The sequence below is a fragment of the Lemur catta genome, chromosome 15 (genome assembly GCF_020740605.2).
Source record: "Lemur catta isolate mLemCat1 chromosome 15, mLemCat1.pri, whole genome shotgun sequence".
In the NCBI taxonomy this organism is placed as follows: Eukaryota; Metazoa; Chordata; class Mammalia; order Primates; family Lemuridae; genus Lemur; species Lemur catta.
The window spans coordinates 45,119,655-45,144,564 of record NC_059142.1 but is presented as its reverse complement, the minus strand read 5'-3'; the positions used below and the strand labels follow the sequence as shown (position 1 = coordinate 45,144,564).

Sequence of the window (24,910 nt, the reverse complement as noted above, 5' to 3'; positions counted from 1 at the left end):
TACCTTACCCCCCAGCACCTCCCCACTAGCTATCCAAGGGTTGGCATTTTTAACAGGAAAACACAAACAAAAAGCCCAATGTGAATTTTCCAGCTTGAAAGGGTGGAGAACTCCCTACCAAGACAGGACACACATTCACACAGGAGATTGAGGGCCTGGGAAGAAAGACAGGACTCGGCCCAACAGTGCAGGGAGGCTCAGCGATCCAAACATTCTGGCAACCCCACTGACCCTATGAGAGGGGCCAGAAGGTGGACGACCCCCTGTGGGCAGGAGGTCGAGTATGTCATAAATGACTGGTTCTTGATGAACCAGGGGAGAGCCCCAGAACAACTGTATGTGAGCATGATGTTTTCAGGTTCCCAGAGGCTGATCAGACTGGGCAATGAGGCCGGGGAGCCCCTGGAAGTCCTCTGCCCACACCGCCCTTGGGGGAGTGTTGGCCAGCACCAGGGATTCCGGCCTCAGTCCTGTTTTCCTTTCCTGTGGCCCTTGTTAGGTGTAAATAAATATTTAACTAGTTACATTTTAATTTCTTACCATATGGGTGGAATTGGCAATGGATACAGTTTAGTACGAGAAAAATAAATCTCTTACAAGCAATGCTGAGAAGCCAATGTTAGAGAATTTATTGACAGGTTGCCTGAGGCAGGCTGGGGCACTATGCTTCCTCCTCCTCCTCCTCCTCCTCCTCCTCCTCTTCTGGTGTTTCAGCTGACTCCACCGGTGTGGTCACCACAACTTCCGTGAGCTCCCTGGGATAGGAAGACAATGCCAAGGATTTCACTCTTGAAAGGAGCAATTAAACTTTTCATTATCCCTCATTTTAGATACGATTCTAAATTGTCCCCAGCCATTTACCCTGCATCCTTGTGGAAAATCTCCTCCTCATCAGAAGACTCCTTGTCGTGTAGCTTCTCTGCCATATTTTTCAGGCGTGTGGCATTGAGAGGTCTGTACATATCCCTAAGCCAAAGTGGCTGCCATCCCCCGAAAAAGCCCCGTGGGGGAAACACACACACACAAGACAATTAGTGATTCCTGCCATGTTCTAGGTCTCTCACGATGTACATCTCTGGTCTTATTAGGACCAAACGCGTACCTAGGTCCACAATCACAGTGAGCAACATCACTACAGACCTGGGACCCTGAAAATAATTCCATGTGTGCTGGATTCCAGAAGCTCTCCATGTCTGTCCAAGAGGGACCCACAGTGTCACTGGGGAGACCTTTGTGCGTGGCTTGGCGTGGAGTGCAGGCAGGATTTTCAGCCCCACTTACCCCCTTGGCCACGTGCTCTTGTTCAGTGAACAAACCACACAACCATACAGGGCAGAAGTGTTTTACTCTATCCAGAAGCATGTTACATCAGTCCCTTTCCAACTTAGGCCCACATGCAGCATTTGCTGGGGAGCGAGGGATAAAGTGCTTTTATTTTCCTAGAAGCTTTGTCCTATAAGTTGAGTCACATCAAGCAAATGCCTGAGTGTAGCTAGCAAAGTTATCTGTCTTATGGATTTTCATACTGCAGGCTGTCACTGGGGAGTGAGCTGTGAAATCAGTTTAAAGGACAAAATATTCTGTTTGAATATGAACAGAATGGAAACAAATCAGAGTGCGTTGTTTTAAAAACTACCTATGTCTACATAGCATATGTGTATTGTTTGTGATATAAAATGCAGCTCACAGCCCAAGTAGAGTATAATCAATAGAGAAGCCCCCAGCTGGAAAGGGACCACTCTCTTTCTGATACTCACTAGCAGTGTGACCACAGGGCAAGATAATTTCCCTTTCTGTGTCTCTATTTCCTTCTTATAAAAGGAAGAGACAAACTACTGTCTAAGGTCTCTCCTAGTTAAAATTCTATGAGACTGAGATAAAAGGAATAGAGAGTGGGGTCCCAAAAACCAGTAGGATGAGAAGGTAGGATTTCCTGTCACTCTAGAGGGAGGATTCATATCTTCTACCTTCCATCAGCCTTGAAGGAGACTAGCTCCCTTGCCCCTGTATCATGTGGCCTTCCCTATCTCTTCCCCAGAGCCTATGATGCCCACCACCAGCAGGGACAGACACAACCACAACTCCCCCACCTTCCCTTGGAGGACTGGTGACAGCAGGTGCGTCCTTGCCGGTCCTGTCCAACTCAGCTTTTGCTGGGGAGCTAATTTTGCTGGAACAAGGCAAAGCCCTAGGGTACGCAAGTATTCGTCCTGCCTCTGGCAGTTTCCTCACTGTAAAATGAGGGGACTGAAATACATGAGTTCTAAGTTCTCCTCTAGTTCTAAAATTCTAGTTTAAAAATCGGCAGACCAATATTTACCTCTTCGAGGATCCTTCTAGTTCTCCCTGTGTTCTTCTCCTGTGAAAATAAATCTGTTTTGGAAGAAAACAATCATGATTATCCATCATAATGGCCACTATCTCCGAATCTTTGTTCATTCCTTTTAAGTCTTATCTACCCAGTGGGGTAACTTCTTTTTATTTATTTTTCAATAGGGAAGGGTCTCACTCTGTTGCCCTGGCTAGAGTACAGTGGCATCATCATAGCTTACTGTAGCCTCAAACTCTTGGGCTCAAGTGATCCTTCTGCCTCAGCCTCCTGAGTAGCTGGGACTACAGGTGAGGCTAAGAGATAACTTCTTTGAAGACAGGAATTCTTTTTTTTTTCGAGACAGAATCTTGTTCTGTCACCCTGGCTAGAGCACAGTGGCATGATCATAGCTCACTGCAACTTCAAACTCCCAGGCTCCAGTTATCCTCTTGCCTCAGCCTCTCAAAGTTGCTGGGACTAGAGGTGCGTGTCATGACGCCTGGCTAATTTTTCTATTTTTAGTAGAGATAGGGTCTCGCGCTTGCTCAGGCTAGTCTTGAACTCCTGACCTCAAGCAGTCCTCCTGCCTCACCCTTCCAGAGTGCTAGGATTACAAGCATGAAGCACCACTGCGCCTGGCCTGAAGATATTATCCTTTAACTCTTTCCTTGGTATCTTCAGGGTACTGTTTCCAAGATCCCCCCCACCCCCGTCCAATACCAAAATCCAAGGGCCCTCAAGTCCCTATATAAAATGGAATAGTGTATGTACATAACCTATGTACATCATCCTATATACTTTAAATCACCTCTAGGTTACTTATAATATCTAATACAGTGTAAATGCTATGTTATTACACTCCATTTTTTATTTTATTTTATTCATTCAAATATTTTGATTCACTGGTTGGTTGAGTTTGCAGATGTGGAACCCAATAATGCAGAGGGCCAACTGTACCTAGCTTGGGGTCTTGTATGCAGCTGGCACTTAATACATTTTATTGACTGTCTCAGATAATGAATAATTCCTGATAAAAACTCTTAAAATTAGGAAAAAAAGGAAACATCCTTAACTTGATCAAAGTATCTATCACAAACCTAGATATCACAAACCACAATGCCTAAACAACAGCATTCTTTTAAAGTCAAGAACAAGAGTAGGACGCCTATAATTATCGCTACTATTCATCATTGTTGAGGAGGTCCTGATCAATGCAATAAGAAAAATAAATGGGTTGTAAGCATTGGAAAGGAAGAAACAAAAGTATCACTATTTGCATATGAAATGATAGACAACCTAAAATGCCCAAGAGAATCAACTTTTCATTGGAAGTATATGAAAATTCAGTAAGGTGGTTATATACAAAATCAAGAGATCAGCACACAAACCTCAATAGCTTTCCTGTGTACCACCAATAACTAATTAGAAAATGGAAGAAAGATTCCACTTACAAACACAATAGAAATGTATAAAGTATTTAGGAACAAAGATACAAAGATCTTTCACCTAACAGGAGATGTAAGGTCTATGTGATGCAAACATGAAAACTCTTCCGAAGGACATTAGGAAGAAATGAATACACACCATGAGATACCATGTTCCTAGAATGATATAAAGATGTCAATTCTCAAATTAGTCGACAAATTTAATGTGATCCTCTTCCAATCCCATGATAGTTTTTTACAAAAACTGGCCAGCTGATGTCTGGTAGAGAAAATATGCAAGAATAGCTACGAAATGTATGAAAAAAAATAAGACCAAAGAGAAGGAGGTTGATCTGCCAAATATTTAACTCAAAATATGTCACAAAGCAACTGGAATTAAGTAGTATGATACTGGTACTGGTACAGAAAGACAACTGGATCAATGGAAGAGAACAGATTTCAGATATAGATGGTATTTTAGGTCAGTGAAGAAAGAATGAATCATTCAATAAAAATTATTTTAAAACAATTGGATATTCATGTAAGAGAATAAAAGATCCTCTACCTCAACCATACTAAAAAACAAATAATAAAACAAATTCCATATGTGTTAAAAAATTTAAACAATACAATGTCATGAAAGTACTAGAAGAAAATATCAGGGATGGCCTCTTTCCCAGCCCCCACACCAGGTAAGCCCTGAGGTGCGGGCCGCTGATGGGATGGCTCAGACTACAATCACACCTGCTCGTCATAGCCTTTGTTCCCTTTTCCACTGGATTGTTGGGCTTGTTGATTTATAACACTCTTTTTATATTAAATATATCAATGCTTTCAAAGGTTTTCATTGTATTTCAATGTTTCAAATACTTCCCAGTGTTTTTGTCTTTAAGGAGGCGGAACGGTAATGAGGAATGCAGGCTTTGCAGTGAGCGGGATCTAGGCTCTGTGTTTGGCTTTGCTACTGGGGCTTTAAGGTGATCTCCTTCATCTGTACAAGAGGGATGATGGTCTCTTCCTCACAGGAGCGTTGTGAGGATTAAACCAGACAGAATACGGAAAACTCTCCAGCCCATGCTTGGCCTCCCCCAGGGCTAAGATTGCCAATGGTCTCACAGACAAGGCCGTCAAATCCACCAAAGGTTTCTGCCTGTGCTATCAGGCATAGAAAACTCTTTTCCATCACATGATTATAAGAATATTGCTTCTATTTTCTTTCTAATACTTTTTTTTTTTACATATACTGATATATGTTTAAGGTGAGAGAGAGGGATCTGCCATTACGTGTCACCCAAAGAGCTAGGCAGAGCTGCTCCATTTCCATTTATTCATTTTCTTCCAGTGCTTGGAGTATGAAAAGGTGACATTTCAAGAGCCTTAGGAACACATGGATTGTTTGTTGCCAGACTCTATATGCTAATTCAAATAAATATTAGGTTGCATTATTCCTCATTGTGGAATTAACAAAATGCCACATCCCTCTTCCTGGAAATGCCTTTGTCTACTAAAGGTAAAACACTACATGCTACCTTATCCTCAAAAAGCTTATCATCTAAGTGGGGAGAGGAAATAATGAAAAGATATAAATACAAATATAAGGTTAAACTGTACATAGAAACTAAAAGCAGTAGAGGAGTTTATAGGAATTTCAAAAAAAAAAGCAAAAGGCCACATGCCACCTGGAGATGATGCAGAGGGTACTGTCTGGGTAATGGCCAGGGACCATCTTCCTGAGGCCTTGAGAAACTGACTCCACGCTGATCCCTGCTTCCTGGGCTCCGAAATCAGACTCTGTCCTCAATTCACTTCTTCCTCTTGGAGCAGTGTCACCATACCAAGATCACAAGACTGACCAACAATCAGAATGCCAGATCATGCCTTGTCAATGAGAAATACATCTGCTCCTTAGACAAAACCTCTGTGGAGGGAGGCCTCCGCGGCACGCTCAAGTACAACCAGAAAGCGACTTGGTGAAAACAGAATTAGAACAAAAGGAAGCAGCCGAATCCAGAGTTTAATGGAAAGGGCTGAGGTGCCTGCCAGGATGCGGCCATCTCACCCTAGGCACAGTCTCAGCAGTGGGCCTGACCCCACGTCTGCCGCCTGAGGCCCAGTGTGCTCTCCTGCGATGGTTGGATGGACACTGCCCACACTGGTCTCTTCCTCACCTTTTCTAAGTTTTTACTACTGACCAGCCTCCTGCAGATAGATGTGTTTTTCTTTAGATAAGTTAATACAGGTTGAGTATCCCTAATCTGAAAATCTGAAATCCAAAATACTCCGAGGTCTGAAATTTTTGAGCACCAACATGGCACTCCCAGGAAATGCTCACTGGAGCATTTTGGATTTCAGATTTTCAGATTAGGGATGCTCAGCTGGTAAGTATAAAGGAAATATTTCAAAATTTGAAAAATCTGATATCTGAAACACTTCTGGTCCTGAGCATCCAGACAAGGGCCACTCAACCCGTACATTCCGCCAGGTTCTGCTCCTGCCTCGTGGACCAGGGAGCCACTGGTCCTTGCGGCTCTGCTCTGCTGCATGTGCTGACCCAGGGGATTCTGTCTCGGATAGCCATCTTTAAAAAAATTGTTTGCCACCTTTTTAAGTTCTGAGGGGAGGGGAAAATGCTTCACCATGGCCTCTAAGAAATGGTGACAAATCTCACAGAGGGACTAGGACCAGGAGGGCTGGAGTATTCAGGGAAGGCATCAAGAAGAAAGATGAACGTGAGCTGGCTTTTGACAGGTTCACAGGATTTCCACGGGCAGAGTGAAATAAGAGAATTGTAGATGGGTTGACGTGCAGATGAAAGCAGGGATGGGCATGGTGTGACTGGGGTACGGTGTGGGGCTGCTTTGGCTGGAATGGAGGGCGGCCACAACAGGAGAAAAGGTAAATTAGTTTGGATTGGTAGGGTAGAGTCATGATTGTCACCTTATTAAACCAGTCTTTTAATATGCTAGAACCTACCTGTTGTGAAAAGTAATAGACCATTATGAAATTGAACAAAAGGTAAACAAAGGCAAGCTCCCGGAAGGAGCCACCGTAAAGATGACACACCTTAGAGTAGCTGGATGCAGGGTTTAGCCGCAGGGCTTTAACTGGACCTATTTAGACAATGCCTTACACACTGGAGGAAGATGCTACCTGAATCTAATGAATCTACAAGATGACACTTCTATCTTTGCCTGTGTCCTTTCTCCCCAGGGTGATGACAGCTCAGTGAGGGTGGAGATAATATATTTCAGCAACAAAGAAAGAAATCAGTGATAGAATGAGAGTGATTGGTGAGTACATCAAATTGTTGACATAGTTTTGGGTTGGAAAACTTTTGCTGTCATATCAACTTTAGCTTTCTTAAATTTAACTTCTCAAAATAGCATCGTGGTTCGTTAACTTGGTTTCAATCCACAGTGATCTCCTGGGAGTGGGGTTACTTTAAAAATCCTTGGTATATACTTTGCAATAAAAGAACAAAGCATACCTCAGTCTTAGTGACTGAAGAGGAATGTCAAGTAATAGTAGGTAGGAAAGTAGATTTGATTTTCAATTCATGGGTTCTCAATCTATTGTAAAGCATGTATTCTGGAAACCTGAATTAACTGTTGTCCTTACCTCAAGGAGACAGAAAATTATAATCAAAATCGTCACTGTTGCAGTCACAGATATTGCCAAGATGAGTTTGTTGTTATAGCCATATCTTGGAACTTTTTTAGTGAGCTAAAAAAAAGGAAAGAACAGTTAAAAAAAAAACCAAAACAAAGAGACAGAAAGGATGAAAGCTAACTATTCAAAACCCCATTCTTCCAGGTAAGTAGCTTACAGGTTCTTAAAGAACATACCAAGTTTAATGTGTTACATAATCTTATTATTAAGCATTTTGCTCTACAATTTATCTTGAGTGTTAGGTCTGTTTCATTCCCTAAATGAGCAAAGTGGGAGATCAGTGTCACGGCCAGGACAAAATATGGGCCTGTCTACCCGGGTCTCGCTGCGTGGGTGTTTTCATGGCCTGTGCTAAATGATGGAAAAGTCCATCCTGCTTCTGCAGTTGTCCTCACCTCACTTGACTCCTGCTCTTTCTGCTCGCTCTGGGGTTCTGTGTTCTCACTGATATAGGTCTCGGTTTTCCATTGATCTGTGTCCCATTCTGCCTTGGATACTTTCACTTCTTGCTGCTCACTGAGAAGCTTCATCAGGAGGCCTGTTCTAGCGATGAGCTTGGCACAGGCCAAGTGCACATGGCTCTCAGAACAGTCCATTTTCAAAGTCCGGATGACGTGAGCAATGAGCCTTCGCACATCATTGTTGGGGATGAGGGATCGTAGCTGCTGGTTTAGCTGCATTTCAAACTGATCACCTGGGGATGAGCGCACGGGATAATTAAAGCCGTGGGGCATGGGGGTGAAGTCAGTGCCGGTGTTGTGGTATTCCCACTGGGTGTCGCTGGCTTCTTTAACCGTTGGCATTATGTTGAAAGCATCCCCAGTGGACCCTGCAGTGGAAGGATTCTCATAGGTTGTGCGTTCAGGGACAGCTTCTTCGGGCACAGCAGTGCTTCCTGCAGAAATCTTTGCTTCCAAAGCATTTCCTTCAGGGGATGTACCAATGTGCTCTGTAGAAACTTCTGAAAGGGAAAATAACTCTGGAAAAGCATTCTCCTGATGACTTGGGTCTCCTGAAGATGAAAAAGCTTCCCATGAAGGGGAATTTATGAGGCGCCTGACTGGAGAGAATGGAGGCCTCTTTGCAAATACCAGTCTTTTGAGCAAACTTTCCTTTTTGACCTCTTGTACGATTGGCTTAGCAGCCTCCATACTTTTAACTCGAGTATTTGCAGCTTCTAAAACAAAAATGGTGTCGGCCAAGTCTTTTGATTTGTTTTTAACCTTAGGTGGGGGTTTCGCAGTGGTGGGAGCAGCAGGCACGCCCACCGAGCCTTGTTCCAGCAAAGAAGAGACAGCTGCCTCATGCTCCTGTGTGAACGAAGGCTTGGTGTGCAAGGAGCTTTCCACAAACTTCTTGGTGCTCTGCACCCCGGGAAGCTGTTCCAGTTCACTCGGGACTGGTCTCCCAAGCCTTCTCGCTTCGGCAATTTCCTTTGCAACTGGCCAGGCACTCTGTTTCCTCCGGATTCTCTCCTCTAAGAGCTTTTTCCTTACACCATTGGGCCCCTTGAGGACTATCTTCATCCTCTGCCGCCTTTTCCCTATACCCTCAGTCTCTGCCAGGCTGTTTTCCTGTGATTGAGCGGTTTCCAATTTTGGGGGAAAGATTTGGCGTTTAAATTTGGGACCCAAAAGGCTGGACTGCATAAGCATGATAGCTTTCTCTTTCTTTTTAACCTCATCAATTTTTTCTTTAATTTCTGCATCTAATAAATTTTTCAGAAAATAGAGTTTCCTCAGTTTATTTGCGTAAGTTGGATTGTTGGATGCAGGTTGAAGAGAGGGGGTCTTTATATTGTTTTGCAGATGACTCAGGGGCTTGTCTCCATCTTGTTCATTTGAAAAAAGCAGTTTAATGAACGGTAATAACATTGATTCTACATCTTCTAGATTTCCCTCTGAGAAGTAAGGCAATATGTAATTTAGCTCACTAATAACATCGCTTTCGTCATTGAAGCCCAGCGGCTCGTTCGTGAAGCCTGACAAGCTGATGCCATGTTTATCCGAGGGTGCCTCTGGCTCAATAGTCAGCTCAGTGCTGGTGTGCTTCTTTCGGACTTGTAATACCTTCATGAGCGATCCTTCTGTATTCCCTAGAGATGCTTCTTCACCTGTCAAAAAAGAAGAGACTGGTTTTGATCATGGAAGACTGATGGAGCAGCTTTTTTTCAGGCAACAACCATATATCCAGTCAAAGAAATCATCAGTCACCGAACAGGTGAGTGCCATTCAGAGAGGAGAAACACTAACCCAAACTGAAACCTATGAGATGGCCACAGCAAAAGGAGAAAGAGGCATCTTTTGAAACAGTGGCTACCTACTGAGAACATTTCATAATGTGAAATACAGCAACTCTATGTAGGATTATTCCACTGGTCCGCAAGGGCCCAGCACTCAGCCCAAGCCCAGGGCGGAAGCCGAGCGCCCCCCACTGAGGCAGCCTCTCTGCGGATCTGCTTCCTCAGGCTCCCCTAGCCCGTGCTGTCCTGCTCACATGCAGGGGGCACGCCTGCGTTCTCGCTGCCATCACAGAGGAACAGGACGAAAGACAGTCCCCTGAGGGGAGCGAGAGCACAGGCCCCACGCCCACTGCTGAGAGGTCCTCCTCTGGACGCGGCCTTCTCCGCCTCCCTGCCAGTTCCCCTGCGAGGCCCCTGCGGCCATGTGTACTGGCACCCAGGGCAGGAGGCTCTCTCCACACAGAAACCAGTAGGTCCATCCCGGTTCTTTCCTTAAATTTGGGCAGGGATCTCGGGTGGACGTGAAGAGAGTTTTCATTTGCCAGATTGTATGCCTGTGTGGAATGTTCAATAAATTGAAGGAGTGACAGAAATTTCTGGATAAACAGTACTTGAGGGCCGGGCGCGGTGGCCCATGCCTGTAATCCTGGCACTCTGAGGGGGCGAGGTGGGCGGATTGTTTGAGCTCAGGAGTTCCAGACCAGCCTGAGCAAGAGCGAGACCCCGTCTCTACTAAAAAAATAGAAAGAAGTTAGCAGGACAACTAAAAATATATAGAGAAAAAATTAGCCGGGCATGGTGGTGCGTGACTGCAGTCCCAGCTACTCGGGAGCTGAGGCAGGAGGATCGCTTGAGCCCAGGAGTCTGAGGTTGCTGTGAGCTAGGCTGACGCCACGGCACTCTAGCCCAGGCAACGGAGTGAGACTCTGTCTCAAAAAAAAAAAACCAAAAAACCATTACTTGAGGTAATTACTTGAGGCAGAAGGGAAAAAGCAACTTTTGTCAGATGCCTACTTTGGTTTTATTTCATTTCTGTAATTTCCAGCTTTACTTGGGGTACCATCCAAAGGTTCTAACTGCATGAAGGACAAGTGTACCATGGTGTAGCTGGGTTTCTTTTCCAGAATTAAAAGTTTTTGTGGTGGTGGTGAGGGTCCAAGGAGTAGGTAAGCACTATGAGAAAGAAGGAACATGGGCTTGTGGAGAACCCAGAGTTGGGGACAGAAGACCTGGCGATAGGCTACGGCACTTAACGCCTCTGATCTTGTTTGTCCTCATCTGTAAAACAAGATTAAAAATGTTTGTTCTGCCCACCTCTGGGGAAGAAGGGAATAATATAATACAGTTGGTGAAGAACTGTTGTAGAAAGTGAGCAACACTGTGTTTCTATAAGTAGCAAAGTGTTCTTATTGATTATCTGCCCCGTGTCACTGGTAGAGACCCGTATTCAGGTTGTCTGGACATGAAAGCAGTCGCATTTTGGAAGTCATGAAGTTAGCGCTAATAAACCCAATATGTAGAAAAACACTTGAAAGCACCTGAGTGTTTGCCCTGTGGCTAGAAAAGCTTAAGATTCAGAGCAAGTTCAGAGTTGGACAGTCTAAGAATGGAAGAGCCCTCCATTCCGTTAGAAGAGCCAGGTAGCATTTTCTGGCTGTGGAACCAGAAACTCTCAGGTTCCAAATAAAACAGAGTCACTTTTACTCTTCTATAAAATTATAAAAACAAACAAACCAAAACCAGATCTACACCTGTCCTATAAAGCAGAGGGCACTTGAGATCTAATGCATATAAAACCAGTTTATAAACTGCGATGTGCTGTGTGGACAAGTTGTCACCAGGAGGCAAAACACCAAGCAAAGGGCACAGTACACAGTTGTGGCCAATAATGTTATGCCCTTGCCCTTCCATTCCTTCCTCCTGGTCCTTTATGGACGTGGAACAGTTACATTATGAAGTTACATAATAATAACTGAGAACTTGACTTTCAGCAAGGGACTAGTTCAGAAATTTAGGGAGTTTAACTCTGAATGAATGAATAAAAATAAAGCAATGACATCATTAGCTTAAAAACTATCAATTAACAATTAAAAAGTAAAAAGTAAAGAAAAATTTAAATATTTATCATCAAGCAATTTAGACTCACGACAATCTGTGGTGCTTGTCAGACATGCATTCTCACAATGTAGCTTCACTGTCTTGCAGACAGCCTCAATATTACTTTTAAATTGGCAGAGGCAGCAGGCCAGATGGCTAGGTAAGATCCTATAAGAGGAAACAGAGAATTAAATTAATGTAAAGGGGTTACCTCAGTTGGTACAAGAGGCAAGCCAAGGCTACCACAAGCGTAGGCAAAAAGGAGTTCTTGAGGCATATGGCCTGGTCAGTTGTTGGGTAGGAGCCAGATGGCCAATATGAAGGACAGAGGTGGGTGAGCATGGCAGTGGGTATGGTATGCCTAGAATAAAGGTGATAGAGATTAGAGTTGCCAGGAATGGTAGCTTACACCTGCAATTCTATCCCCATGGGAGGCTGAGGAAGGAGGACTGTTTGAGGCCAGGAGTTCAAGAGCAGCCTGGGCAACATAGCAAGAACTTGTCTCTTAAAAAAATAAAAATTAAGATAAAACAAAAGGGATTAAAATCGGGTGATTTGATTTGTAGTTTAATTCAGAAGTTATCTTCTCCCAACTCAAAAGTCTCAATTTGGATTGAGAGTGCACAGCAAGACGACTGACTTCTAAGAAGAGTCCAAATAAGCCCCCAACTTCTGAAGTCCCTTTCTCAATTACTGTTGAGAGTGGTAAATATTAGAAATTACTCTGGGCATAAATAACAGCTTAGTTTAATCCATATTGTGGGGTTAAACAATAATGGAGATTGCATTGGCCAAACCTGGACAATTTGAGCATTCAAAAGAATAATGACGATAAGGTACCACATAATTACTATAAAGAAGAATCCATGAATTCACATGGATACTGTAAAAGAAAAGGGAGGGGTCCTTGTTTAATAGAATGCCAGCTAATAAATGTAGAAGAATGACAGAATTAGAAAAGTGTCATTTTGCAACCACCAACATAATAATTGATTCAGATGGGGATCACCACGGATGCACAGTTGGGTAAAAAGATGTTTGAGAACAGGATCTTCACTGATACCAAAGTATCACCACAGAGATTATTAATTACCAAGGGAAAAGATACTTTTACAATGGAGACATCTGGAAGATAACACCTTAATCAAGTGATTAAACTTAGCATCATGGGCCACCTGAAGTCATGAGGTAGGAAGGATACATCCCTATGTAGTATTCTTCCCAAAAATGTTTAACCTGAATCTAATCATGAGGAAACAGACAAATCCAGATCATGGGAGAATTTATAAGACAACTGTCTTAGACTATTCAAAAGTGCCAATGTCACAAAAGACCAAAAAAGGTAGAGAAATGTTTTAGACAAAAGGGAACAAAGACATGCCATGCCTTATCTCTGATTGGATCCTGGATCAAAACAAAACAGACTTAAAGAATAGTATTCGCTTCGAGCCGAGATAGAGTAATAGGGACATTGGGCCTTGTGCCTGAAACAACTAAAAATACCAGATAAAATATATTAAATGACAGTTTTCAAGACACTGGACATCAGGCAATGAAGAACAGTGATCTCTGTGAGATGGGAAGTAAATGAAGTGCGACCTGTGACTGCCCTAGCTTAGTAACCGCTTTGAGAGAGTTTCCAGGCCGTGGTGCAGGGAGAGGAAACTCAGGCATAGACCGGTGGACTCTCTGATTAAGGAAATGGAGCTGAGAGTCTGGGAAAACCAAAGTGGCAAGAATTCCCACCTCGCAAAGTACTAGAGAGAAAAGAGGCACACAGGGAATTCCGGGATAGGCAGAGGGATCCCCTTAGCATTCAGCAAAGTACTGATTGGTGCGTGTGTGTGAGGAAACTCCTTGATGCTAGGAAAAGAACCACCCAAAAGGATTAGACAGAAGAATAATCAGATATTGCACAGGGTTAGGAATAGTGTCTGTTACCACAAGCCAGACTGGAAAACCTCGTGATTCATGGGGCAATGGGTACTCTCAACAATCTCAAATTCACAATGTCTAGAATCAAATAGAAAATCACCAAGCGTGCAAAGAAGCAAGAAAATATGACCCATATTGAAGGAAAAAAGCAATCAAAATAAATCAGAACCTACACAGATGTTAAAATGATCAAAGACATTAAAACAGTTATTTCAAAAACTTAAAGACAAAAAATATTAAGTAGAGGCATAGAAGATATAAAACAGACCCAGATTGAACTAGGTATTAAAAACTACAATGTCTAGATGAAAAATACACAGGACACAATGAATGGCAGATTAGACACTGCAGAAGAAAAGATCAGTGAATATAAAGGCATTGCAATAGAAACTACCCACATGCAACATAAGAAGCAGCAAAACAAAGCAACAAAAACAAACACAGCATCAGTGAGTTGTGCAACAACTTATATTCTGGGCCATAAAACAAATTTCAATATATTCAAAAGGATTCACGTCATTCAATATAGATTCTCTCTTCTCTGACCATAATGGAATTAAATTAGAAATCAACAGAAAGATCTGAAAAATTCCCAAATATTTGGAAAATAACAACACATTTCTTTTTTCCTTTTTTTTTTTTCTTCAGACAAGGTCTAGCTCTATTGCCCGGGCTAGAGTGCAGTGGTGTCATCATGGCTCTCTTTAAACCTCAAAGTCCTGGGCTGAAGCATTCCTCCAGCCTCAGCCTCTCAAGTAGCTAGGACTACAGGCACGTGCCACCACACCCAGCTATTTTTTCTAATTTTTGTAGGCATGGGATCTCGCTGTGTTGCTCAGGCTGGTCTTGAATTCCTGGCTTCAAGCGATTCTCTCTCCTCGGCCTCCCAAAGTGCTAGGATTACAGGCATGAGCCGCCATGCCTGGCCTAAACAACACATTTCTAAGTAACCCCATGGATCGAAGAAATCAAAATGGAAATTAAAAACCATTTTGAACTGACTGAAACTGAAAACAAAATAGGTCAACATGTAGGATGATGCTAAAGCAGTACTTTAGTTTCTTCAGCTTCTACCTCAACAAATCAGAAAAGGAAGAGCAAATTAATCCCAGAGTATGGAGAAGAAAGGAAATAAAGAACAAAGCAGAAATAAGTGAAATAAAATGAAAAACAAAAAAATGAAATCAGGCTGGGTGCAGTGGCTCATGCCTGTAATCCCAGCGCTTTGGGAAGCTGAGGTGGTGAGAGGATCACTTAAGTCCAGGAGTTTGAGACGAGCGTGCACAACATATGAGACCCCATCTCTCCAAAAAAGTTAAAAATTAGCCAGGTGTGGTGGCACATGCCTGTAGTTCCAGCTACTTGGGAGGCTGAAGCAGGAGGATTACTTGAGCCCAGTAATTTGAGGTTGCTGTGAGCTATAATGATGCCACTGCACTCTAGCGTGAGCAACAGAGTGAGACCCTGTCTAAAAAAAAAAACAAAAAAATTAAAGAAATCAGTGGAACAAAAAGATGGTTCTTACAGAAGATCAATAAAATCGATAAACATTTAGACTGATCAAGAAGAGAGAAGACGCAAATTATTAATATCAGGAATGAAAGGGATAACATCACTATAGACTTTATAGATATTAAAATAAGGAATTAGTATAAAATACTTTATACCAATAAATTCAACTCAAGAGGAAATGGACAAATTCCTTTAAAGACATAAATTACTAAAGTTTACTAAAGAATCAATATGTAACTTAAGTATCACTATTACATTAATTGAATGGGTAGTTTAAAACCTTCCCACAAAGAAAGTTCAAATCCTATATGGCTTCACTGGTGAATTCTATTAAACATTTAAGGAAAAAGTAATATCAATTCTACACAAACTCTTCCAGAATATTGAAGAGAAGGGAATACTTCCCATTCATTTATAAGGCCAGCTTTTACCTCATCAAAATTAGACAGACAAGAAGAAACTACAGAGCAATATCCCTCATGAACGTAGAGGCAAAAATTCCAGACAAAATTTTAGCAAATCAAATCCAATATATACAAAGACAATATATTGTGATGAAGTGGTGTTTATCCCTGGAATATGCAATGTAGGTTTAATATTTGAAAGAAAGAAAGAAAAGTATGTATGTTAACAATTGAATCCACATGAAGGTCTCATGAGTGTACATTGTTCTATTCTTTCATCTTTCTGGTAGGTTTAATTTGGTCGAAATATAAATTTGGGCAAAAAAGATAACCAAGATAATTGATTAGCCTATCGTTGTGGTTTACTGGGGCAGTTTCAAGAAGATAAAAAGTAACTGGAGTAAATTCTCAAGGTTAACCTTAAGCAGTATAGCATGGTGATTAAGAATGCAGACTCCATATTAGGCTCAATTACCAGCTCTGCTAATAATGTGAACTTGGACAAATTGCTTAATCTCTATTCCTTAGCCTCCTCATTATGACAGCACCTACCTCTAGTAAACTTTGAGAATCAAAAGAATCAATACCTGAAAAGTGCCTGGTGCACAGTGAATGCTCAATAAATGTTAACTGCTCTAGTTGCTCACTTGCAGAGACTGCCAGAAAAGTAATGATGCTCTCCTACCTTGGGTTGTTTGGGGTATTCTCTGCGCCCTCCAAAAGGATGATTTTATTAGGACCACATTAGGACCATGGAAACAAGTGCGTTTCATGGACACATATAAGGCTGTAAGTTGGGAGTATGATATATAGAGTTTTAGATTAAAACTGCATCCAGTAAGTTGGCCTGACACATCTTTCAAATGTATAAAGGATTAATTACAGGTGACTAATATGATTCCTTTGGGTCCAGTGGAAGCCTCTGATCTTCACATAAAAAGAAAGGACCCAGAACAGTAACCTAGCATTTTATATATATACCATCCTTAAACTTGACACAAAGTTTTTGTTATTGCTTTCCTGGCTCCAAATTTTTATTCTGAAAGTTTTCAAATCTACAAAAAACTTGAAAAAATAGTATAATGAACATCTGCATACCTTTCACCTGGATTCAACAGTTGTTAACACTTTGGCACATTTGCTTTCCATGTGTGTATGTCGATACATTTTTCTGGGCAAACCATCGGAGAGAAAGTTGCAGACATAATGACCCTTCACCACTAAATACTTCAGCATGCAGCCCCTAAGAACCAAGGCATTTTCCTACCTAACCGTGATACCCAAAATGAAATTCAACGTTAATATCGTTTTTTACTATTTATAGTCCATACACAAATTTTCCCAATTGTCCCGATCATGTCATGGCATTTAAAAAAATTCCAGCATCTAATCAAACATTAAATATTGCATTTAATTTTCATAATTCTTTAGTCTCCTTCAGTTTAGAATGCTTCCCCATCTTTTTAAAATCTTTTATGGCACTGATATTTTTGAAGCAGTCAAGCCAATTGTTTTATACAATGTTCCTCAATCAACTTGAATATAATCACAAGGGAACATTTTTAGCAAGGACACTTCGTAAGAAGTATTGTAGTTTTTATTACTCATTAAAATGTATGAGCTAGAAATTATACAAGTAATGATAAACTTAAAGAATTGTTTTACTGTATACTGACAGATCTTTGAGACTGCAAATGACCTGAGCCATAGATTATCCTTATTTGAGAATAATAATTTTTCAATATGCATTAAAGATCGTTACACAGCTGGGCGTGGTGGCTCATGCCTGTAATCTCAGCACTTTGTGCGGCTGAGGTGAGAGGGTCACTTGAGGCCAGGAGTTCAAGACCAGCCTAGCCAACATAGCGAGAACTGTCTCTCCAAAAACCAAAACCAAAAATAAATTAACTGGGCATGGTGGTGCATGCTTGTGGCCCCAGCTACTCAGGAGGCTGAAGCGGGAGAATTGCTTGAGCCCAGGAGTTGGAGGTTATAGTGAGCTATGATCATGCCACTGCACTCCAATCTAGGCAACAGAGTGAGACCCTATCTCTTAAAAAAAAAAAAAAAAACAACTATTACTCACAACAGTTAAGACTCACATGAGCTGGCCTACTTACTTTGTATATAAGTGTATAAACTCCTGAGGACTTCCAATAATGAACTTCAACATGGCAGTTGCTTTAATCTCTTTATGGCCATGGTGGCAAATGGCTACAGAGAATGAGAACACTTTTCCTATCCACTACTGGTCAAGAAGAAAGCAGACAGAACCCCACTACCTCGGACAACTGAGAAAGCTGGTTGATGATGAGGACTTTGACAACCCAGAGAGGAAGTCATCTAGCTAATGTGGAAGACGCTGCAAGACACTGAGAAAGGTGAGGCTAGAGCAGTAAGATGGGTCTGACATGGTGAGGATAAGAGAGTGATCTGGCAAAAACGATTGGAGCAGAGTGCTAAATGAGGGCCTTTTTCCATACTAAGCTTGTGTAGTCTTCTCACCTAGCCTTGGAATAACAGCAGGTTTCTATTTAGCTTGCCGCCATATTGCAGGGGGGTGGCGGCACAATTTAAGCTGCAGTAAGTTGTGTATCAAACTACCACACAGGACCCTAAAGAAATATTTTTTAAGACTGCAAAAAATTGAAATACGTCACACCATACATGAAAATTAACTCAAAATGAATCATAGACCTAAAGATATTAATAACGATACAATTTCTGGAAGGAAACATAGGAGAAAAATCTTTGTTACTTTGGATTAGACAATGGGTTCTTTGACAAAAATGTCTTAGCTAAGACACAGAAAAGCACAAAGCACACAAGAAAAAAATTGCTAAATGAGAGTTCATCAAAATTAAAAACTTCTCTTCTTCAGAAAACACTTTTAATAGAATGAAAAGACAAACCACAACCTGAGAGAAGATATCTACTAAACACATATCTGAAACGACTTATATCTAGAGTATAAAAAGCACTCTTAAAACTAAAAAAGAAAATAAATATCTAATTAAAATACGGGATCAGATTTGAACAGACAATTCAGTAAAGAAGATATTTACACACGAATAGACATTCAACATCATCAGCTATTGAAGAAATGCAAATTAAAACCGCAATGAGATTCCACTACACACCTACTATTAGAAAGGCTATAATTTTTTTTTAAAAACTGAAATATAAGGATCTGCTGATGATGTGAAGCAACTGCAACTTTCACACTGCTCATGGGAATGCAAAATGGTACAGCCACTTTAGGAAACAGTTTAGCAGTTCCTTAACAAGTTAAATATGCACTTAGCATGTGATGCAGCAATCCCACCACCCCTAGGTATTTGCCTGAAAGAAATGAAAGTATATGTTTCATGCATATGAGAGTTTTTAGCAGCTTTATTCATAATTGTCAAAAAACTGGAAACAACCCAGATGTCCATAAACTGATGAATGGGTAAACTGATATATCTATACAACTGGAATACTACTCAGCAATAAAAAGGAATGAACAGTTGTCCCTCAGTATCAATGGGTGATTGGTTCCAGGACTCTCTGGAGATACCAAAATCTGTGGATGCTCAAATGTCTGTATAAATTGATATACTATTCGCATATAATCTCCAGTATACTTTAAATCATCTCTAGATTACTTAGAATACCTAATACAGTATAAATGCTATATAAATAGTTGTTATACTGTATTTTAAAAATTTATATTATTTTTATTGTTATTTTATATTTTTATTTTTTTCAAATATTCCCCATCTGTGGTTGGTTGAATCTGTGGATGAGGAGAGGACCAACTGTACTTATAGATACAACAACAGGGATAGTAGCATAATCTCAAAAACCTTATGCTAAGTGAAAGAAGCCAAAGACAAAAGGCTACACACTATTTGATTTCATTTATAAGACAGTCTGGAAAAGGCCAAACTATAGGAACAGAAATTAGATTGGTGGTTGCCAGGGGCTGGTGGTGGGAGGAGGGGATTGATTGCAGAGGAACATGAGAAGCCTTTTTAGGGCGATAGGAATGTTCTACGTTGGGAATGTGATGGTGGTTACATAACTATACATTTGTCACAACTCTTTGAACTGCGCACTTAAAAGGGGTGAATTTTAGCCTTAGCTAAAGCAAGAGCGAGACCTCGTCTCTACTAAAAAAATAGAAAGAAATTAGCTGGACAACTAAAAATATATATATTTTTAAAAATTAGCCAGGCATGGTGGCACATGCCTGTAGTCCCTGCTACTCGGGAGGCTGAGGCAGGAGGATTGCTTGAGCCCAGGAGTTTGAGGTTGATGTGAGCTAGGCTGATGCCCAGCACTCTAGTCCGGGCAACAGAGACTCTGTCCCCCCCCCCCAAAAAAGGTAAATTTTATTACATGAAAATTATACTTCAGTAAACCTGACTTAAGAAAATATAAACCTAAAAAAACAACTAAGTGAAAATTAATTTAAGAAAAAAAATAACTTACAGTTTTTCCAACTCAAGAGTTTCCATGAGGATGTTCTCAATTGTTGTAAGTGAGACTTGTGTTGTTCCCACGTCTCTGAAGGAGAAAGCCCAAACAGTCATGATATGAACCCCAATACAAAAATTCTATACTTAAAAAGATATTTCAAGAACTTATGATCACTTCAATTTTGGCTTCTGTATAAAACAAGCCAGCTCAAGAGTTTATTTGCCATTGAAGATAATTCTAGAGAGCTTTTATTGAAGAAATGTGATTATCATGTTCATTTGCATCGTCAAATGATGCAATGCCAATTAATGGCATTGAATAATAGAACTTACATACTTTTTAACCATTATCTTCCCATTTTAGTATTGCATTCACCTCTCTTGATCATTTACTCTCTTTTTTCTTTTTGAAATAGTGAACACCTATTCCTCCTTGCTTTCTGGGATAAATGATGTTCCTACATGCATCTGTGCATTCTATATCTGTATGTGTTCTTCAGCACTGCTCTCTTCCCCTGCTGGCTGTCTTGCCCATCATATCTCCTTTCTTAATCTCTCGTCATTGCCAATAACCTAGTTAAAATTTAAATTATGACTTTTTAGCCTAAAGTCAAAATATTTGATCTTTGATGCAAATAAAATACAAGAGCAGAAATCATCCCATGACTCATGAGATTACTGTAATACTTACAGATATTTTAATGCTGGCAATTTAAAAAGATATGAATCTTCAACAGTGGCCAGAGGATTTTGATTGAGAATTCTGAAAAAATGCAATGGAATTAAAATTACCTGCATTTTCCGTGTGCATGAGACTGCAGGAAAAGTTGATATTCATTTTTTAGTATGAAACTTGTAGGTAAAAAAAAATCATTTTCTGTCTTTACCTATAAATCACCCTTAGACTCTGTAAAACACTCTTCCTTTGGGAACTACCCACATTTCTAAAAGATAAAATGGAGACGAGAAAGGGAAAACAATAGAAAAAAAAAAAGTGGATAGCAAGGAAAAAATATGCCAATTATCCTCCATAATTCGAGGTGCTTGTCTTTCATCTCTAGAAATTAAAAAAAAATCATGATTTAATACACACAGTTAAGAAAAATGTGGACCAAATCCTTGGCTTTAGAGCTAAAGAAAAAGAGATAAATCTAAGAGAAGGGAACTCTCATTACATACTCACACTGGTATTCTTGTATCACATCACAGCCTTGGTTACTTTGCACGTAATCACCTGTTCACTTGTCAGTCTCCTGGACTGTCAGCTCCTTGACAACAGGGACCACACCTTATTGTCATTGTCATACCCGTGCCTGGCACAGTGGCTGAAATTTACTAGGTATTTAATAAATGTTTGTTGACAAATAATATTGTGTTTAAATATCAGTAACATGAATAAATTCATTTTTTGATGTAAATTTTATTCCAAACTGCTGGAACAGATTTCCTTTGCAATTCTTTAAAGCAAACAAAGAAACAAACAAGCATATAAAAACGAAACAAAAGAAATGGGAAGGAACAGAAGGGAATCTGCCTTTAGGTTAACTCTACTCGGCCTGGCGTGGTGGCCCACGCCTGTAATCCTAGCTCTCTGGGAGGCCGAGGCGAGTGGATAGTTTGAGCTCAGGAGTTCGAGACCAGCCTGAGCAACAGCAAGACCCCGTCTCTACTAAAAAAATAGAAAGAAATTAGCTGGACAACTAAAAATATATATGTAAAAAATTAGCCGGGCATGGTGGCGCATGCCTATAGTCCCAGCTACTCGGGAGGCTGAGGCAGGATTGCTTGAGCCCAGGAGTTTGAGATTGCTGTGAGCTAGGCTGACGCCACGGCACTCTAGCCCGGGCAACAGAGTGAGACTCTGTCTCAAAAAAAAAAAAAAAAAAAAAAAGAATAATAGGTTAACTCTACTCAAGAATCATCACTATACTGCAGAACAATATAAAAATAACAATTATTACAACTGATATTTATTGCGCTGCAAGGCACTGGTGATTACCATTTCACATTTAATCCTCACAGTAAGCTTATATGGTAGATTTATTATCTCACTTTATAAATGAGGATACTGAGGCACAGAGAGGTTATATAACTTGTCCTAGATCACCAAGCTAGTTAGAAGCAAAGATGGAATTTAAACTCAGTACTGACTGCAAAGCCTGTGTTTATCTTCTATGAAGAAAAGAGGTTTAAAATAGTTGTTATTTTAACCTTAACTCTGAGAGAAGTAAATATAAAATCCCTTTTCAAACTTCATCCACTCATCGGGGAGAAGCTCTTGAGAACTACATTTCTCTTTTTATTCATTTTTCCTAATCATTTCCCGTGATTAAGTATTTAATTAGCCCGTGATCATTGAGACTTTAGAAATTTAAAACCATGTTGTAGGTGACATCAGTGAAAATGGTGGAGTAAAGACATCTGAAAATTCATCCCTTCATAAAAGCAACAACAAAAGATATGGCAAAAGTGTCCAGAATCAACTTTTTCAGAACTCCGGAAATTTGCCTAAAAGCTTGTAGCAGCCCAAGGAGCATTTATTCAGGAAAAATGGCTGACTTTCTGTAAGAACAGTGAGATTGGTGTTGTTTTAGCTTGCCCTAGACCATTCCTCACTCCCCAGCTCAGTAGTAGCCTTGAAAAATGGCTCACATCCGAAGTACCCGAGGGAACAGAATGGAGCTGGATGGGGCTCCTTCAAAGCCTCATCCCCAATGAACTGTCATTTGACCTATCTGGTGGTTCCATGGAAGACCTTACTTGAAAGGCTTGTCTTTATTTGACCCAACTATGAGCTGTCAGGTGCTAAAAGCCTCTCCCCAGAGGGTGTCTGTGGAAAACAATTCCAGGGAAAGTGTTTTAACATCACAGGTGCATGAGGCAATGGATAAAAGTTGGGGCAAAAAAAGAAAAAAAGCCTAATTCAAAACCTTAATAGAAAACGCTGAGGAATAAGATGTCCATAGGGGCTTTGAAACACTCCAACGTATCCTTGGGAAAGTGGAAGACCATGAAACATATTCCTGGGAATCTGGAAGGTCATGCACAGGTTTAGGGCTGTGGGCATGGTCAGGAAAGACCTGAGAAGTCCCTAAACTCTCATCTCTGGCTGATCCTGAGGTTCTGCACAAGCAGTAAGGGAAAGCTAAGGTGGAGCTGGAAACTACCTTGCTGAGTGCTGAAGCTATGCCCTAACATCCACATGATGAACACAAAATGTATAAAGATGTATATTTGACAGTAACAGTATAAAGGGAGGTGTGAGAGTGGAACTTTAGAGAAGCAAAGTTTTTGTATCCTATTGAAATTAAGTTGGAATTAATCTGAACTAGAATGTTATAAAGTATGATTAAATGACTAGAATGTAATCCCAGGGCAACCAGTAAGAAAAACGACTCAAAAAAATATACTAAAAGAAATAAGGGAATTGAAGTGGTATACTAGAAAATATCTATTTAACACAAAGAAGGCAATAATGAAGGAAGTGAGGAATGAAAAAGACATAAGACATAGAAAAAACAAATAGCAAAGTGGCAGATGTAGATCCCACTGTATCACTAAATACATTAACTATAAATGGATTAGACTCTCCAATTAGAAGGCAGAAATTGGCAGAATGGATTTTAAAAAACATGATCCCACTATATGCTGTATAAGAAACTCACTTTAGATTGAGAGACACAAATAGGTTGAAACTAAAAGAATGGAAAAGATATATAATGCAAACAATAGCCAAAAGAAAAGCCGGAATGGCTATCCTAATAACAGACAAAATAGACTTAACACAAAAATTGTTGCTAGAAACAAAGATGGACTTTTATAATGACAAAAGGCTCAATCCATTAAGAAGATAAAGTGATCATAAGTACATATGCATCTAAAAACAGAACCCTAAAATATGTAAAACAAAAACTGACATAATTAAAAAAATAGATAATTCTACAATAGTGGCTGGAGACTTCAATACCCAACTTTCAATAAAGGATAGAACAACTAGACAGAAGATTAGCAAGGAAATGGAAGGCTTGAACAACTATAAATGACTAGACATAACAGACACGAACAGAACACTTTCCAACATTAGGAACATTAAAATAGCAAAAGACACATTCTTCTCAAGTACACACAGAACATCCTCCTGGATAGACCAAGTTATCCGAAGTCTCTGTGTTTCAACTTCCTCATCTGCAAAATGGGGATAATAATATGTACATCACAAGAGTTGTTGGGAACATGAAAATGAGAGATCACAGGAGGCAACATGTATCCATGTTTACCATGTGCCAAGCCCTGTTCTAAGAACTTCAGGCATGTTATCTCACTGTATATAAGTACTTAGGTGCCTGAAACATAAACGTCACCTATTAAAGTTATGGGGAAGAGGAAGAAATAACTCAGCTTCCAGGAGAAGAGAAGATACCTTGTTATATAGGTGGGAAGAATAAGATGCAGCTGGGAGAAGAAAAGTATAATAGCTGCTGGGTGTGACAATCTCAAAACTTTTGAACCATTACAAATTAAACAGCCATGTTAAATCGCCCCAAAGGACAGACCTGAATTGTTATTTCCATCTTTAATGTTTACGCCGCTCTGAATCTGAGAAAAAGCCGCCAGGATTCCAGTACATACCAAGACGTGATGACAATATCCCAATGATACCCTGAAGTGTGTAAGCTTTTGTGCATCTACAGCCTCCAGAGGAAGCCGATGTTAGTGGACTGAGGGCAAGGAGAGCATTGATCCAATAGGGATGAAGCTCGGAGTTTCCTCTTATTCTTAGTGCTTCCTTTCTTGGCCCAAGGTTGACATACCGCTGACATGTCAGCATGTGAACGTGCTCTATCTGAATAAGC

The 24,910-nt window shown here is 40.5% G+C and overlaps 1 protein-coding gene across 2 annotated transcripts in view; it reads right to left on the bottom strand.

Annotated features, from left to right (window-relative positions):
- Positions 1–606: 606 nt before the first annotated feature.
- The window catches only part of LOC123620542 (leucine-rich repeat-containing protein 37B-like), a 47,232-nt gene continuing 22,928 nt past the window's right edge, over positions 607–24,910 (bottom strand). For both annotated transcript variants that reach the window (XM_045525864.1, XM_045525865.1), the window contains 7 exons: positions 20,749–20,820; positions 20,071–20,145; positions 11,793–11,911; positions 7,800–9,517; positions 7,354–7,458; positions 2,321–2,373; positions 607–755 (listed from right to left, as the gene is read on the bottom strand). In XM_045525864.1, coding sequence (XP_045381820.1) covers positions 662–755; positions 2,321–2,373; positions 7,354–7,458; positions 7,800–9,517; positions 11,793–11,911; positions 20,071–20,145; positions 20,749–20,820 — 2,236 coding nt within the window. In that variant the 3' untranslated portion in view covers positions 607–661. The remainder of the gene's footprint in view (positions 756–2,320; positions 2,374–7,353; positions 7,459–7,799; positions 9,518–11,792; positions 11,912–20,070; positions 20,146–20,748; positions 20,821–24,910) is intronic.